This window comes from Aphelocoma coerulescens, chromosome 3 (genome assembly GCF_041296385.1).
Source record: "Aphelocoma coerulescens isolate FSJ_1873_10779 chromosome 3, UR_Acoe_1.0, whole genome shotgun sequence".
Lineage (NCBI taxonomy): Eukaryota > Metazoa > Chordata > Aves > Passeriformes > Corvidae > Aphelocoma > Aphelocoma coerulescens.
This window is the reverse complement of record NC_091016.1, coordinates 120,027,682-120,044,707: the sequence shown is the minus strand read 5'-3', so window position 1 is coordinate 120,044,707 and position 17,026 is coordinate 120,027,682. Positions and strand designations below refer to the sequence as shown.

General features: G+C 43.1%; 1 protein-coding gene across 3 annotated transcripts in view; it reads right to left on the bottom strand.

The window, feature by feature from the left end:
• Positions 1–692: 692 nt before the first annotated feature.
• Positions 693–17,026, bottom strand: part of RCAN2 (regulator of calcineurin 2) — an 85,658-nt gene continuing 69,324 nt past the window's right edge. For all 3 annotated transcript variants that reach the window (XM_069011756.1, XM_069011755.1, XM_069011757.1), the window contains 2 exons: positions 14,636–14,807; positions 693–7,114 (listed from right to left, as the gene is read on the bottom strand). In XM_069011756.1, coding sequence (XP_068867857.1) covers positions 6,954–7,114; positions 14,636–14,807 — 333 coding nt within the window. In that variant the 3' untranslated portion in view covers positions 693–6,953. The remainder of the gene's footprint in view (positions 7,115–14,635; positions 14,808–17,026) is intronic.

Sequence of the window (17,026 nt, the reverse complement as noted above, 5' to 3'; positions counted from 1 at the left end):
TGAATATGTATATATACACATGCACTGCCTATCTAGTGAATAAATATTTATATATATATATATGTGTGTGTGTGATACCTTTCTCCCCTTCACTGCAGCTCTAGGGATTGTAGTAGGGGTCAAGGTTCTTTTAATTGTTTTCTTAATGCCTTTTTTTCCCTCCTTCATTACTGTTCTGTTACATGTGTGAGGCTGAGCTAGTCCAAGCCTGGAGAATCACATTGCTGCTGTGCTTGGCAGAACCTGTGTGGATGTGACTGTTCTGCACAGAAAACTGAATTGGACCACACCTGTAGCACAAAGTTCATCACCCGATTCCTGGCCATAAACCCCACCCAGAAACTCTGGAGAAAGGGGAAAAAGGAAAAAGTTGTTACAAAACTGCACCTCTCTGTATTGAAATCTCTTGTTGGGTGTCCCTCAACAACCATGTGCTGTCCCATGATGTTACTCATCAGCTAGAAAAAACTGTGCTCACGTTTATTGTTGGTTTAGGTTTGATTTTGGGCTCTCACTCGGATCCGGAGGTGTTGGGAGCTGCCTCTGCAGTGGCTGGGATCAGTCACTAGAGGGTACAGGTGCACCTGGATTTAAGGAACAACATGAGGAGCTGGAAATATCTGCCTTGGATGCCAGAAATGGTTCAGCTGCTTAACACTGTTATAAAATGAAAGCAAAGCACGGACAAGAAGTTTGCTAATTCCACCAAAATGTTTAATACCATAATAGATTTTCATTGAAGTACAGAGCTAATGTGAATATTTGTACAAAATATGTGGTTAAAAATAGTATTGATTTATAATATATACAGATATGTCACATCCGTGTCAGAAATGCAGACACTTGAATGAAACCATGAGTAATGCTTTTAAATCTACAACAACATACACGAAATATTTCTGCAGCTACCCACAGAAGGACAACTTGCCAAACTGACACTTAAGGATCCACCAGTCCTTACAGATGGCATTTCTTTCCGAAGTTTCTGTACAAGAACTCTGCTCTAAAATGGATTCAGAACATTTACCTTCATTAACCCAACAGTGAAGAGAACACAACTGTGTGACACTAATGTAGACACAACTTTCTTGCACTAGATAAATGATTGGTTACAACAATTTGTTAAAAGAAGGCTGATTTTCTGGTGAGAATAATAGAGAAGTTTAATCCTTCTTGCTGGATACTCTCAAGTGTTGCAAATGAGGAAGCCCCTGATTCAAATCTGAATCCTGAAGTCTGTTTTAAGGTTCTGAATATCTTCACTTTTCATTAACTTCAAGGCTGCTCACACTTCACAGCTTTCCCAGCCTTACTCCAGCAAGAATCTCCCTAACAAATGTCCCTATCTAGACTTTGTAGCCGCTGCATCAGGACACAATCCTGTATTAAGATGACTCTTGCTGCAGCCCCAGAATCTCTGTGTAGTGACTGAACGAACTGACAGAAGGGGAGAGAGAGTTCAGGCTGGTTTTTAAAGTTTTCTGAGCATCTCTGCAGTGGGGGCATTCAGGGTTCCTGCTCTTCCATCCAGAGGGCTGCTGCTGTTCTGCCTCTAACAGTGCTGCCTTCCCTTCCCTCCAAGCCAAAGAAAATACACTCCACACTTCAAATAGACCTGTGGGAAAGAGCTTTTACAGCACTTCCTCCTTTGTCATTTTACCCCTGAATGCTGCAGTCTACATGTATTCAAAGAAAAGAGCATAGCTACTGTTAGAAAAACATCTCCTTTTAAAAGGAGCCTGGAATATTGAAAGCTGCTGTACTCCCCCAGAAGATGGGTTAAACCAGGAAAAGCAGTATTTGAGGCTTTTGCTAGTGTAACTAGTTATTCAAGAACATTGCATGATGCTGAGTATAAATGAGAGCTGGGATTCTATTCCATACCTGGTTTTGCTTTTTGATAAACCAGAACTAAATGTGATTTCTTAGCCAAAAGGGAATCAAGGAAATGCAAAGCTCTTACATTTACACTGGTATGTGAGAGAAAGCCTGAAACAGCAAAAGTTTAGTGATGAAGTGTTTGCCACTAAAGAAGGACCAAAACTAAATTCAGTAAAGGTTCTTTAGAGGATCTGAAAGTGCTGTGACTGTGATCAGTCTGATCCTGTGGGATACACAGCTCTCTGCTACCCACAGCTGAAGCCCTGAAGCTCATTTCCCAGTGCTGTGTCCAGTGCCAAGCATGATGGAAGAGCCACAGCCGGCATGTCGCAAACACAGCATTTCAGTTGGGTAGATGAAGAAACTCACTGTGGTGGGGGAAGCTCTTTTGGTGCTCAAAGTGAAGAATAAACTAGGCCTCCTGCATTTCACCTCTAGAAGAGGTAAAAAGAACCCCAGAAGAAGTTCACTATTACTAGTTTTTCTAATTAAAACACAGAGGTTAAGGCCTGTTCTTTCCAAAGAAATTAAGGAGCTCAGAATTTACATCTCCAATGAGACTTCTTAAGCAGATCTAATTTTCAGAAGCATGAACAATCATCCTTTGAGAAACAAAGTTTTTATGCCAGGCACACAGAAAAAGAAAAACAAATCATTTTTTTTCCCAATCCAGATCTGAGCAATTCGATATCAGAATTTCACAGGACAGTTATCAGCAAACTCATCTCCCAGTTTCCAATCCTTTGCAAGACCCAGTACAAACTGATGCAAGACACATTAGTTTCAATTTTTTGTAATAATGAATGTTAACAGAACTCTTTCCCCAGCCTAGCTGGCAGCTGGATGCCATGTTCTTGTCCGAGCATTCATGGCCACTGCATCACCCATGATTATAAAAGCCCGGGGAGAACCATGCTGAGGGGCTGGGACGTGCCGAGCTTTTGCTCACCAGTGACTGCACTGCAGCTTTTTTTGGGTACACTGAGCCAAATCCACAGCAAACCAGAGCAAGTTCACATGACTGTGAAACTGCAGCAGCTTAAAATGGAACATGGCATATCCTGCCAACAAGAAGGCTGTTTTCCCCTTAATTTCTACTGAAACAGAGTTTGGCCTATGTCACACATTTAAGCATTTTCAATTCTACCAGGGGTACACAACACACTACTCAGTTTATTGATATAGTTTAACTCTTTAAATGTTGCTTTTCCAAACGCCAATGCAAGCAGAACACAAGAATACTGTTTGCCATATTTATTATTTTAAACTAAGCTCTGAATTATACAAGTGTAAAAGTGATTAATTAGCCAGTAGCTTTTTAATACTCCTATAAAATATGACTAAATAGAATATTCCAAAAGTTATGTACAATACAATGGAAATGCTCGTGGCATCTGTGACAGTGCTCAGACAAACCACTGGAATTGCATCCTGCCAGGAGTTCAGTCCATTACTTGGTACAAACAACAATCTGTATTTTTGCTGAAAGCTTCTTCAGTGTTGCTGAATGGGAGACAGGTGGAAAAGACCAAAATAAAACCAATCCACCCCTCTCACCCAATTTAGGATCAAATTGATGCTACACAATTTATGCAGGGGGAGAATTTTTATAACCTAAAACATTTTACAGTAACTGTGGCTGTAGTCTTGCTGTGGTTGAGGAAGGGATACTCTTGCCATATTTTCTTGGCTGAAAACAAAGTTTACTGGAGTGTGTCTGTGTATGTTAGGAAGGGGGGAGTTTGCATTACCTTGTCTTAATTACAAAAATCAAGGCCACAGAAATTTGTTGTTTTGTTCCAAAAGAGCAGATTCCAAAATACACTTTCTCCATGCACTGGAAATGTTTTCATGCTTCAAACTATACTGAGGAAGTCATTAAAATGTCAATTTCATATCTGAAGAACCCAGAAAGGACAAACAGGCAGCAGGCAACAGAAACAGCAGCTGTACTCCCCTGATTTCCTTCTTTTAATTTCCAAGGAGCAGCAGGAGCCATGCCCACCCAACAGAGGCCCCAGGGCATCACCTCCAGCCACTCCGGCCAGCTCCTGCGTTGGGGAGGAAATTAAAATTATGTGGGCTGTGCCACTGTGCCTCAGGAGCCACAATGTAACACTGAGGCTTCATTCTTCCAGGGTTCCAGCATGAGAGAACTCACTGATAGCCCTGTGAGAAGTGCAAGCTGGAGCGAATGACCCTGGAGAAGCTACAGAAAAGCAAATTCACACTCAAATGAGTAGGGGCTCTGCCTGTGATGTACTGAATAGGACACTTCCCGTTTCAGATAGTCAGCATTTTTTGAAGGAAGCCTTCCTTCCATGTCAGGCAAGAACCAGCCTTTAGTAAAATACCAGCTTCTCTCATGAGTCCCAAATGCTGATACTTTGATGATAGGGACATTATTCCATAATACCTGAAACACTTTTTTTTTAATGATGACCATTATTTTATCACGTACAGGTGATATATAAGCTTTGACCATAGAGGCTGCTTTGAATTTTCAGGTTTGTAATTGTGTTTCTATCTCTGTGCTTCAAGCAATGAGCCGTGTCCTGCTGCCTCCAGGGTAGTACCACACAGCTTTACAAAGCACAGAGCAGTCACTGAACAGGGCCTCATTTTAAATGTTTGAAAATGCACTTTGAGGGAAGAACATTTAAGGTCCAGTCCTTTAATTTGCAGTACAATTTTACATCATTTGAGGCCAAAGTCCTTAGTTCAGAACCTCATCTCTCCGAAGTTTGAGAACATGGATGCAAGGACAAGATGTGACCTCCTACAGCCTTGCCTGTAAAAAAATCCATTGGTGATTATCTCTGATTGTTTATGTGTTTAAATCTTACTGTCCCTGTTTATACTGGGCTAAACCCCAGGGACATCAGCTCTGGGTGTGTTCTCAAAAAAGCCAGTGGTGCTACTCCTGGAATACCATTTGCGGCCTAGGATGGTGTTTTCAGCAGGATACATTCCTAGGGCTGTGACCTGAGTGACAATTTGTTTCCTTAAGACAATTTAAAATGTATCACTGAAAAAATAATTAAGTGACACCTCTAAGGAGTTACTTTAAGAAAACTTTACACAGATATCACGAGGATACTAAAGCCCGATTTTCTGTTCAGTCTGTGCTGTATTTAATGAGCAGTATTCTATCAGTGTAATACGCACACAATGATGCCCATAATCCAGTAACAATTACCACATTACAGAACTGTGCTGAGTAAAGAACTACATCTCATCAGGAATATCAGGAGGCTGTGGTGGTCAAGACCATGAACTATGTGAGAATGACAAGTCCTCATTCCCAGACGTCCTCACCAGGCCTGCTGGGAATGCCATCTCCTGTCCTCACTGACAGAGCAACATGCCTGTTGTCCTGGAAGTGCTGCAGAGCCAAGACCCCTGCAAGGGGGACTTGGACTCTGCTGAAGCTTTGTAGCTTCGCTGCTAATTAAGGGTGTGATGGAACCCTCCCTCAGAAACCAGATCATTAGGTTTTATGACAAGAATCTTGATTACAGAACCTAAACTGACTTTTCAGATCCTAGAAAAAGCTTCCAAAATGTATTTACTTATTTTAAGCTGTAAAGGATTTTAAACTGTGGAAGCTCACTGTGCCATTTTATAGTCACTTTGGGGAGTACAGCTGCAGCTAATTAGCTTAAAAATCCCACCATACCTTACACATATGCTTGGTTTCTGCAGTATTAATTTTAGTGGAACTACTCATGTGCATAAATTAAGCGCATGCTTAAATATATGCAAAATCTGAGCTCAAATGTCTAGAAAATATGTTCTCAAAATGACAAGTATGCATTAAAAAAATAAATCATCATGGAAGGTCTGCCAGACAGGGAGTCTGGGATCTGTCTGCTGTCAGCCATGATGCAAACACAGAACAGTTTTTGTAACCCAGTATATATTGCAAGTGAAAGAAACATGCAGGACAGGGTGAAAAAGAGGATTCAGTTGCATGCAGTCTAATTTCAAGTGTGTAATTATGGTCCTGTTTTCTTTGGCCTAAAAAAAGACAAAAAAAAAAGAATTTTTAACTAACCTCTGCTCACCTCCACAAACCCAAACTGCAGACAGCTCAAGAAGGGCTTTGAAGCACAGGAAGTGGGGAGGGAAAAGGGCTGAATATTAGAGATGTGCAAGTAATTACTGACAGTTTCAGGGCTGTTCACCACACCACTAGGAAAGCATTCAGCCTGTATCATTACTGGAACGTACAGCTATGACAGGAGCAAGGAATCCCATCTTACATGAGCAGTCAGTCAGATCCTCTTCTGCAGACCCGGAGAGAAGCACCACTCATCCCCTGATGGAAGATAAACTGACAATCCCTATTGATATTCTGGCTCCCTCCTCCTCAGACAGAAGGACTGACAGACACCAGACCCCCCAGCAGCTGCTGCCTCTCCCCTCAGCCCAGAGAACTCCATCTCACATCCCTGTCACCATTTCAGACCACCATTCCCTACAGCTGTTGGTGGAATAGAGTTGTTTTCTGTTGTTTCTCAAAATGTTTTAAAGATAGTATCCCTTACAGAAAATTCTGGGGGGGTGAAAAGGCCACCAAGCTGCTAGTGGAGTAAAAACAACACACCTACCCCCTTAAAAAAGAGTGAAAAGGGAAAAGACTAAGGTCTGTTGGGAAGTGAGGAGGGCAGAGGAGCAGGCTGCTCGATAAAGGGCAGTAGCAATCCTGGGAGTTTGAATATCAAGCCTGATATCGGCCTAATTCCCACCCAAATGGTAGCTCTGGTAGTGGTGTTTCAGCATGCAAATTATAGCTGTGAAAAGATCCTCAGACTGAAACCCTCCCTTGTTTCCTCAGCCTTGTTTTGTCCTTTCCAGCTAGATCTATCAGTTGGTGTGTGATATGGTTACAGGTACAAAGATCATTTTCCTAGCCCTTTTGTTACAGAGGCTTGATTACTGAGAAGGGGTTTCAATGACCTTAATGTCCCGGTGCTCAGAAGGCAAAGGCTGCCTTTCAACAGAACAAAGCAAACAAAAACCAAGAGCTGTGCTGGAGGAGAGAGAAGTGCTGCTTCTGCGGGAGAGGCTCAGTTAGATACAGGTGGTGGCACACCGGGGCGTCGAGTTTGAATGATTTTTGGCTTTGGAGAATTCTTTGGGTCCTCGTCATCTTCCATGTCGCTGTCACAGACGTGCACTACCACACTGGGAGTGGACTCTGTTCCTGCATGCAGCTCGTATTTCTCTCCTGGAAGCAGAGAAAAGCAATCACGTCAAAAGATGGCAATCTAAGTAGCAACACAGCCTGTGACACTTCTGGACTGCAGAACAGACTCCACACCTGGACAGGGAGGTGAGTGTGTGCTGCTCCTAAATACAGGTGAGCACCAGCACAGCTGGACTCTGTCAGCTACCACAACACATCCTGGGGATCCTGCCCCAGGAGGCAGTTTGATCAGAGGTGTGTAAGGCACGGTAAAATACACACACTCTCTTGTCTATAATGGTGTTTGGCACCAATATTGGTGGCTAACAGCACTGAGATAAACCCACAAAGTACGCAGAGGAGAAAGAACACAGAAGTTCACGGTTAAAAAGAGGAACTGGAACCCAACCTATCCAACCTTTGGTCTGAAGTCATTTCACACCTGTTAGGTTGGGGTTGTTCTATATTTTTGCTGTGGCGTTCCTTCAGTCCCATTTAAAGCCCACAGACGTATTTCAACACTTAATCTAATTTCTCCAGAAATAAAAAACCCACATATCTCTGCTCCAGATGGATTTTGAGTTTCAAAGCTCTTTAGCTGGAGCTGCAACAAATTTTGTTTCTGCAGATGTGATTCCAGAGCAGTCTATAAACGCTCACTAGAGCAGGCTGAACGCCTAAACAGTACATTATATTTTCTTCCTTGTTTAAGTCTCAACACAGTACTCCTCTGATGAACATGGCTTTTTTTTTTTTCTTTTTCACAGAATATGTTCTGAATTGGAAAGGACCCACAAGGATCATCAAGTTCAACTCTTAAGTGAATGGCCCACACGAGCATGGGTGGTTACCTGCAAAGTCCACAAGCAAACAAAGGATCGGACATAGGACTTTCAGTCCTGAATTGAGCCTGCTGGCACTATACATATTCTGGATTGGACATGGGATACAAGTAGGTATTGGTCATTAAATTGCAAGGAATTAATTTAAGACTTTTAAGAAAAAAACATTGTCTGCAAAATCTTCTGAGATGAGGAAGGTGAGGCCCCAGCCATACCAGATTGCCTCTGTAGTGCAGTGGCTCCTAAATGCTGCGCCACTGGCAGAACCCAGAAGTGCCAGGTGTTGCACCATGGAAGCAAATAGCAGGCCCTGTCTCAAAGCACTTGTGGCTTGCTTGTGGGACTAATCTGGAGTTTTATTTGTTAGCCACTTTGTGGCAGAGTAATTCATGTGAGGAAGAGCTTGCAGGTTTGGCCCTGCATTAGCACGTACAGCTCTGGGACTGTGCTCACATGCTGTTTGTGCTGACAAATTCCTGGTCCAAATAAGCCTGGGTGGCTTGAGACTAGAGGACACGCTGTATTTTTGCCTAAAAATAAGGAGGCAACTAGTGAATAATAGCTATAAGTCAGGCATCTTGCTGTGAGAAATATTTTACTGCTGTGATACCATTAATGTTGACATTTAACTGCTCTATTTTTGGCAACCTTTCCTCTGAATCCAAATCGAGCAAAGCATTACAGGTCTTGCTGATAGGCTAAAATATAAAAAGAGAAATAGCTTGGTTGTGCTGCATTGAGGAATTATATGGTTTTTCTTTGCCCATTTTTCCCTGTGGGCCTCAGCTAATTTCTCAGCTCTGGGCTGACGTCAGTGCCACCAGCCAGCACCGAGGGCTGCATTGGTCACTGTCACCACGGGCAGCTCCGCAGTGCTGCGCACACGCAGCGCCGGCCTGTCCTCCCACACCAGCAACGCCAAGGAAATCAGATTCACTGCCCTCTTAAAAGGTAATAATCCCAGTTCAAATGCCACATTCTTTTACTGCTCAAATCCCTCCCAGAAGGACTCTTTCCACTGAAAAAGAACAGTGGAAATAAGTACAGATGCAAGGAAAAATATTCAGATGCCTCTGGCGCAAGTAACTGCAGCAGCAATTAATGTCACTTTGCAAACCAAAATGTGATGCACTCATAAATTAGGTTTTTAAGGCATACAGTTATTTCTGAGCACAAATGAGCTGCAGACTCTGTTCTGTACTCAGCATTATTCATGCCGGCAGAGCTGTGGCTCAAACACCACAAAACCTTTTCATGGCTGAGTTAGGAACAGGGCAACAGGAACTGTGGGACTTTTGTACCGCTGTATCTTGTTCCAAACATAATCACTGTTTGCGGAAAAACACTGAGGTGATAAGCATGAAATAAAAATCCAGTAGATACAGCCAGATTAGCCCTTCCCTTCTGCCTTTTTTCTGTATTTTTTTTCTTTTCTCTTAACACCTCCAGAAAAAAAAAAAACAAACCAAAACTAAGTCTGTAGCAGTTCAGCTACTGAAGTAATGGCTGAGTCAGTGGATTTATGTTTACAAGACCTAGGTTGTCCCAAGCTGTGAGCAGCATGTGGGGTTAACACAGGTAAGACTCACCAATTTCTGTAACTAAAACCATCCCAGCATTTGTCCAGTGACCTCATTCAGCTGTCTCTGACATTCAGCATGTCTCATTCAGCATGTCTCTGTGTTCTCAGGCCTTACACTGATCCATGCTCCTGCTTCTGCTTGCCTGGAGAATTCTTACAGGCTACCTAAGCCAAAGGATTCTTGGGGAGAGGGGTCTTTCTCCTCCAGCCTATCTCTATCCTTTAATAAAAAGTTTAAACCTTCACATAAGCTAACAGTGGCAACTCACATAAATTTACTCAGAAAAATATCACAAACTTTATCCAATATACTCAAACATAACCTCTGCCTTCAGGGAAGAATTCAGCTGTGGCACCTCCACTACACAGATTTGTCCAAAAAACTTTCTGATAAACCCCTGAAAATAGCAGTGATGTTCCTCTTTATCCATTTGCTTTGCTGAAGAAAAACAGTAAGAATTTGAAGTTTCCCCGCTTAACAATGAGCACAGCTGCTTTTGTGTCACTGAGCCCAACCTTTTGTGACCACATGAGCCAGGAGTAAACCCACAGCCTCGGGTGACACAAGAAAGATGACCACAGAAGCAACTTACGGTATTTCAAAATTAAAAATAATCGTATAGGATTTTCTATCCCTTTGTGAGTCAGTACTGTGACCTTTTATTGATGTTGCAGCTCCTGTCTAACAGGGCCCATTTGTCCAGCAAAGTTGATATTCATATACATAAAGAATAATGAATAAATGCTAATTTTAATGTGTAGCTATCTCATCCCTAAATCAATCTCATGAGCAAAGGTTAATGATTTCAGAGCTGCCCATTCCGTGTAAATGTGGCATTAGCATCATAAAAATACCTTCCCCTTACAGTCCCTTCATCTAAGGGCTTTACAAATACCAGGGTGCAAATAATAGGAAGTCCTTTGTTTGTGACAGAAGAGCTACAGCCCATCCCACAAAATACCTCCACAGAACACCTCTACAACATGGATCTGCCACAGCAAAGCAGAGGAACTGCTCCCTGGAATCCCATGACTGATACTGCAGGAGCAGGGCATCCTCCTCTCCCAACCAGAAGAAGAATTTTCTCCATCCAGCAGCTCCCCGGTACCCTGCCCCTGGTAAAAGGAGGGAAGGGAAAAAGCAGCCACAGAACAGCAGGGAGAGGAAGGACAGAGATGAAAAGTTTTATCTATCACCATTTGTTTGCCCCTCCATCCTCTTTTAATCCTTCCTGGGAGTCATATGAAATATTTAGGATTTCCTTTGAATCAGTGATGACAAACACAAGAGTTTGAAAACACATGAGCACAGAAAATCTGCCTTGAGAGACTCTTTGAAATCCCTGTGTATGGCATTTCCTGGGCAGGGTCTTGCTCTCGCCTGTTCTCCCCTTCCCTAGGGAAGGGTGAGCCAAACCCGGGGCAGAGCAGGGGCAGGTGCTGCGCATCCTCCTCAAGAAGCCCAGCTAGAGCATGGCAGGAACAGCTACTTCTGAACTGCTCAGAGACAAAAATGAAACCAAGAGCCAACAGCCAAGTGGCACAGACAGCTGCCAGGTCTCTTCTGTGTCCCAAGAGGACTGTGTCCCACAGTCCCACTGTGGACTCAAGAGTCACCATGTGTGACACTTCAGAATGGTGCTTTCATAATGTGAAAAATGTATTGTGCAAGACCTGGAGGAGTAGCCTGAGGTGCAAAGCCTGCTGGAATGCTGATAAGGGGTTGTGTAACATGAAGAGGAGTGCAACTGGTGTAGACTTGTCTGTAAGGGCTACTGGACATGTTGCCCTGCACTGCTTTTCCAACAGTGCCTGAAGCTGTGGAGGCAAGTGGCCACTGATACAGTGCAAAACTGCACAAGAGAATGCATGGAACAAATAAAGTGCTCAGCACCCTGACCTGTGCTGGGTGTTACTGTATGGTGCAGATCCCATCAGTGCAGCTGTGATCTGTGAATCAAACTTATGGGAGAAAAGCAATTTCTCTGGGTAACCACAGTGTGGGCAGCAGGGGTTGTGAGGGGTTGAGGCCGACAAGGGGAAGCCAGGGTGGCACCTGGGATCCTGGGGAAAAGACATTCTGGAGTGCAGAGTTAGAAATGAAGGGGTACAGGGCAGTCTGTTGTGAAGAAAGACGCAGTGGAGGAAGGAGGGCATGTATGGACAGGTTGGGGAGTGGATACGGAGAGGGAAGGACCAGAAAAGAAAGAGCATATTCTAGTGCCAAGAGGATGGTTTGTAAATCACTGCACTAATAAATGGCAAACAGCTGCCTTTCGTTTGAGAGGAGCAGCTCTGCTGTAGATACAGCCTGGAGCTGGCGACTCTCTCTCCCTCTACCTTGCGAATGTTTCTCATATAAAATATATTTGCAAGGTGGGGTGGTTGCTTGGTTGTTTGCCTGTCCGGTCCAGGTTGTATCCTCACCTGGCCTAACTTGGAGCTAACTTTTTCCTACAGGAATGCTTGCAACCTACCAATCTGTTCTCTAGTCTTGGCCCTGATGCCTTCACATCTTCATCAGCATTTCAAACGACTGGAAGTTCTCTTGACAGTGGAAGTGTTTTCTATCAAACAGATTAACAAGTACACTCCCTTATTTGCAATATTTCGAGAAGATTGTAGGCTGGAGGTCAGCACCAGGAAGTCACGGTTCCTGGCTCTGACTGATCTACAGCACTCTGTTCATGCCTCATTTAAAGCCTAATTTCTGCATCTGCAGAAAGTGAGAATATACATCAATCATCCAGGAACTTAATTAAATATGCCACTATCTTCCCTAAGGAGTAAATGCACCCTCACTGATCTCAAATTCATGGGAAGGAGCCAAAAACCAGCTTCCTTTTGAGTACAGAAAGAAATCTGTTCCATTAGATCTCCGAGATGCCAGCCTGTCACTGCTGCAGCAAGAACACTTGTCTCAAAACTGATGGCACACAGCAAATCTTTAACTCACTTCCAGCATATTCCTTATACTCTGGAGCAAATCTCCCAACACTTTGCCCCCAGGAACAGTTTTCGTCTCTAATTTTGCACCTGTGATGATTATGGCACCATACTGTGACAGGAGATGACCTGGATTCAGGGAATTGGAAAGGAGCATGGGTCTGTGTCCAAGTGGTGCTACTGAAGTAGGACAGTAAAACTCATGCTGAGGGCATACAAGACACTGTTCACTATTTAGAAGCTCTAATGAGTTTTCTTAGTCCTCAGATGGTTATTTTACCAAATCACTGCATTTATTACAGCAAAGATTCCTCATAAGTTAAAGACATGGAAGTCAGATTCTAACATTCACAGCTCTGTAAACAACTGTGCCAAATGAGTATTTTTTGACAGCTGATAAGCCAGTTACATTTTTAAATTGTGTTTTTGAATGAAAAAAATCTCACTTCTCTGAGGCTACCAATGTTACTTGATGTCCAGCAGTGTTTTACTGCTGCAATACTGAGAAATGAGTGTTAGTGGGATTTGTTTTTCAATGAAATTCTAAACATAGTAAATGCACAACTGAGAACAGCAACACTATTTTAAACCCGCCGCTGCAGTTAACTAAAATTGATCCCTCTAACAAGTGCTAAAAATAGAAAGAAGAGAGCACACAATGGCTTTTTCATATTGCTCCCTGCAGGCTCCTTAAATCTGGGTGAATTTGACCTTCACGCAATGCTGTCCCAGAGTGTGGGACAATGAGTGATATTTCACATTCCACTGCTCCAGAACAGGAATTGATTTATTACCCAGCTAGCTTGGGAATTCGTTTACATGTTTCCATTTATAACACTGCTGCATCAAAGGGAAAAAAAAAAAAGGAGGTTATTGTTTTTCTTTTATTCAGCAGTTTAGAAGCAAACTATCACTCCTGGAAATAATAATATGCAATATAGTATAAAGTCTTACACCTGACTGCCTTTTTCTATGGGCTTTCCTGCTGAAGGGGAATAAACCATAGGAATCTCCTGATATACATTTTTCTCATTAGAGATCCCATGTGAAAAAGATAGGAGAAAATCCTGCAAACCTTGTTAATCATGAAACATCTTCCTGCACCCCACGCACTCCAGCTCTGAGTTACTTTGGTGCAGTTGCACAAAAGCCCCAATGATAAGATGCCTGCAATTGGAAGCTGCTCCCAGAGCGAGCAAGCAACATCCCCAGTACAGCTGGGGAGAAAACAATTCTCTCATCCCACAAAAATTTCAAAAATAAACTGCTAAATTTTCATGAGCTCACCCCCACAATTGTTATTAGATTGGATCTGAAATGTTTTATTTTGGTAGGAAGATAATTTAATAGGCTATTTTTTCCCTGTGGCTTATGAATGTAAATTAGATTAATTTGTAAATGATACTGCTTAGACCTGAAACTGGAACCTTTCTCATTTTGAAAGTTCTAAAACAGGATGCTTTAACAGCTTTGAAAGAAAACTGTTTGTAAAGATGACTTAATTAAATCAAAAGTAACCCTCTCCTATGTAAAGTTTTGGTTTCATCAGATGAGCATTTTCCAAGGGAAAGCATTGCTTGAAAATCCCAGCTAGCTTTAATTCCTGGCATTAGCCAAAGGTGGGAAGACAGAAGAAAGCCTGGATGCATTATCCATTGACATTTATCCTGTGCTAACGGAGGCTACAACTTACACCATTCCTCCTGCATAGTTTTCATCAGGAAATGAGCCTTCCTAACAGAGCAATCCCACTGGGACTGAGGAACAGTAGTTCTCTCTCAACAAACAATGTGAGAGACTCTCCACTCCAGTGGAGGTGCCTGTGAGAAATCTGCACCTTGGAAAGCAGTACCAAGCAGATGTCATGTACAGCAAAAGCTCCTCACATCCATAGCCAAACATTTGTCCAGTCCCCACCTAAACCATCAGCTGTCTCATCTAGGCACAAACCCCAGCACAATAAATGGTGTAAGCAAAGCTTCGATCAGATCTCACAAGCTCCAGATAACATACATGTGCCTACACACGGCAAAACTCATTCTGAAGGAAAGAACCAGGTGACATCCATCAGCTCAAATCCAAGTTTTAATGCAGCTTCTGGCTCTATGCCAACTCCCTCGACAGTTATTATCTAGGCTGATATTGCTCATCTGCTTTTCCTGACACGTTTTCAACCAAGGACCACAAGCTTACCTGGTCCAAGCTTAGAAACTGCATAAAGGAGGTCGTAGTTGATGACAGGTGTTGCATCATCTATTGGTTGCCACCCCACAGGTGGGGAGGCTGGAGGTGAGATGAGAAACTGCTTTGCAGGCTGTGGTGGTGCCAAATGAAGCTTGTCTCCATCTGTCTCAGAGGTCTGAATCTTTAAAGCATAACAAAGACACTGTTTAGTACAGGATAGAATCATACAACAGTTTGGGTTGGAAGGGACCTTTAAAGGTCATTTCCTCTAACCCTCCTGCCATGCCCCATCCAGCTTGGCCTTGAAAATTTCCAGGGATAGGACATCCACAATTTCTCTGGGCAACCTGTGCCAGTGTTTCACCACTCCTACTGTAAAAAACTTGCTCCTTACCTCCAGTCTACAATGACCTTATTTTAGTTTAAAACTATTTTTCCCTTGTCCTATCGCAACAGGCCCTGCTAAAAGGTCCATTCCCATCTTTCTTGTAAGCCCCTTTAAGTACTGAAAAGCCACAGTGAGGTTTCCCTGGAGCTTCCTCTTCTCCAGGCTGAACACCCCCAGTTCTCAGTCTGTCTCTACAGCAGAGGGACTCCAGCCCTCTGAGCATCTTTGTGGCTTCTTCTGGCCTCACTCCCAAAGCTCCATGCCTTTCCTGTGTTTGGGACCCCAGTGCTGGACACAGGACTCCAGATGGGATCTCACTGGATCAGAGTCATGTGCCTTGACCTTCTGGTCACGCTGTGGGTGATGCAGCCCAGGAATTTGGGGTGCCAGTGCATGTTACCAGCTCAAGCCCAGCTTCTCATCCACACAGGATGGCTAAATTGAATGACTGCTCAAATCATACCCTTCTTATCCCAAATGCAGGGTTTCAGCATCAGTCTCAGCAGAGAAGGCCTGGAGATAAATTTCATATCAGCCTTACAGATGGTGCCTCTGCAGTAAATGCACAGTGTGGGGCTGTTACATCAGCAAAGCTACAATGTCTGTGCCTTTTGTGTACGTTCTCTGAGAAGAAATGCAAAGCTCTGGTAGCCACAGCTGCTAGTTCAGAGAATTTTGAGGCTGTAAAGGTGCTGTTGTGATCTGGTCTAAATGCCTAAGTAAATGTGATGTTACACAAGTAACCCCTGCACCAAGGCCTTATAAGTAACTTCAGAAACGTTTCTACATATTTTATTTCTTTAGTTGAAGTGATAAAGGAATCTATGTTTTTCCTTAGTCATTTGCAACTGAGTGTCCTTATTTTATTTCCATCTTAAATGATCTATTTTAAGTCCTGCTCTTTTCTAGTATGTTAAAGAAGCCTTGATATAAATGAATTGTACTGCAACCATCTGAGCAAGGTTACAACCAGCTGGAGCACAGAAGCAATAAACTCTATTTCCATGACAGCAAACATGCCAGGGTGCTGAGATGCCACCCTCCTGTACCTCCTGGGGTTTGCAAAGAGCCAGTCTGCGTCTCTCAACTCCATGTTACCCAGAACTTGTAGGTCTGGAAGTGGTTATTCAGTCTGGCTGAGGGCAGACACTGCTGCTTCCACACCTTCATTCCCTGGACACAACTAATAAGCTCTTGTAAGACTATGTGTACTGGAGAGCCTAGTGCAGGTACCAGAATGGTTCTGCAGGAAATCATCTTAGATAGGGAGACTAATCACTATTGTGCACATTTTCTTGGTTCTCCCAGGTTTTCAATTAGCCTCTTGATTGTGCAGTTAGAATGAAACCATTCTCAGATCCGCTTAACTGCAGGTTTTGAAACCTTTCAGAAAAAAAATTCAGAGCCAGATTTAGGAGATTAAGGCATAGAAAATGGGATTGAGACAGATTCTCAACACCTAAATCCAATTGAAAGATCTTCTGAGCTCATCTAACTTGTTAAGCATATTGTTGTTTTCACAGCTGTAGTTTCCCATCCTCCTGTGGTTCTGCTGCTGTCTAGGCTCAAAACAACTCCTATTCTGACCAAGATGAAGAGGCTCATAATTTAACAGCCTCTAGGGCTTGCTTGATACCTTCAAGTGAGCAAGCCCTTACCCTCAGACCTCTGAAGGGCCAATCTGGCAGCTCAAAGCACACCTACATTGTTCATAAACACTAGTGGGTATCTCACAAGACACAGTGACCACATCAATTTATTAAAATGCATTCAGAAGAGGTGGTGGTTGGGTTCTCAACCTCCCTCAACTTTCTGTATCCTGGCTGGGGCCCAGGATGTGGGAGATCTGCATTCTCTCTCCCTTGGCTGAGAACTGGACTAAATAATATCTCCAATAGATGGATATAATCACCTACAGCCCCAGGCTGGGAGTGTTGTTCTTCCCCTACCTTCTTCCTTTGACTTGGACTCAGTAAATTCCTTTTAGAGAATTCAGTATTTGTAATTCATGT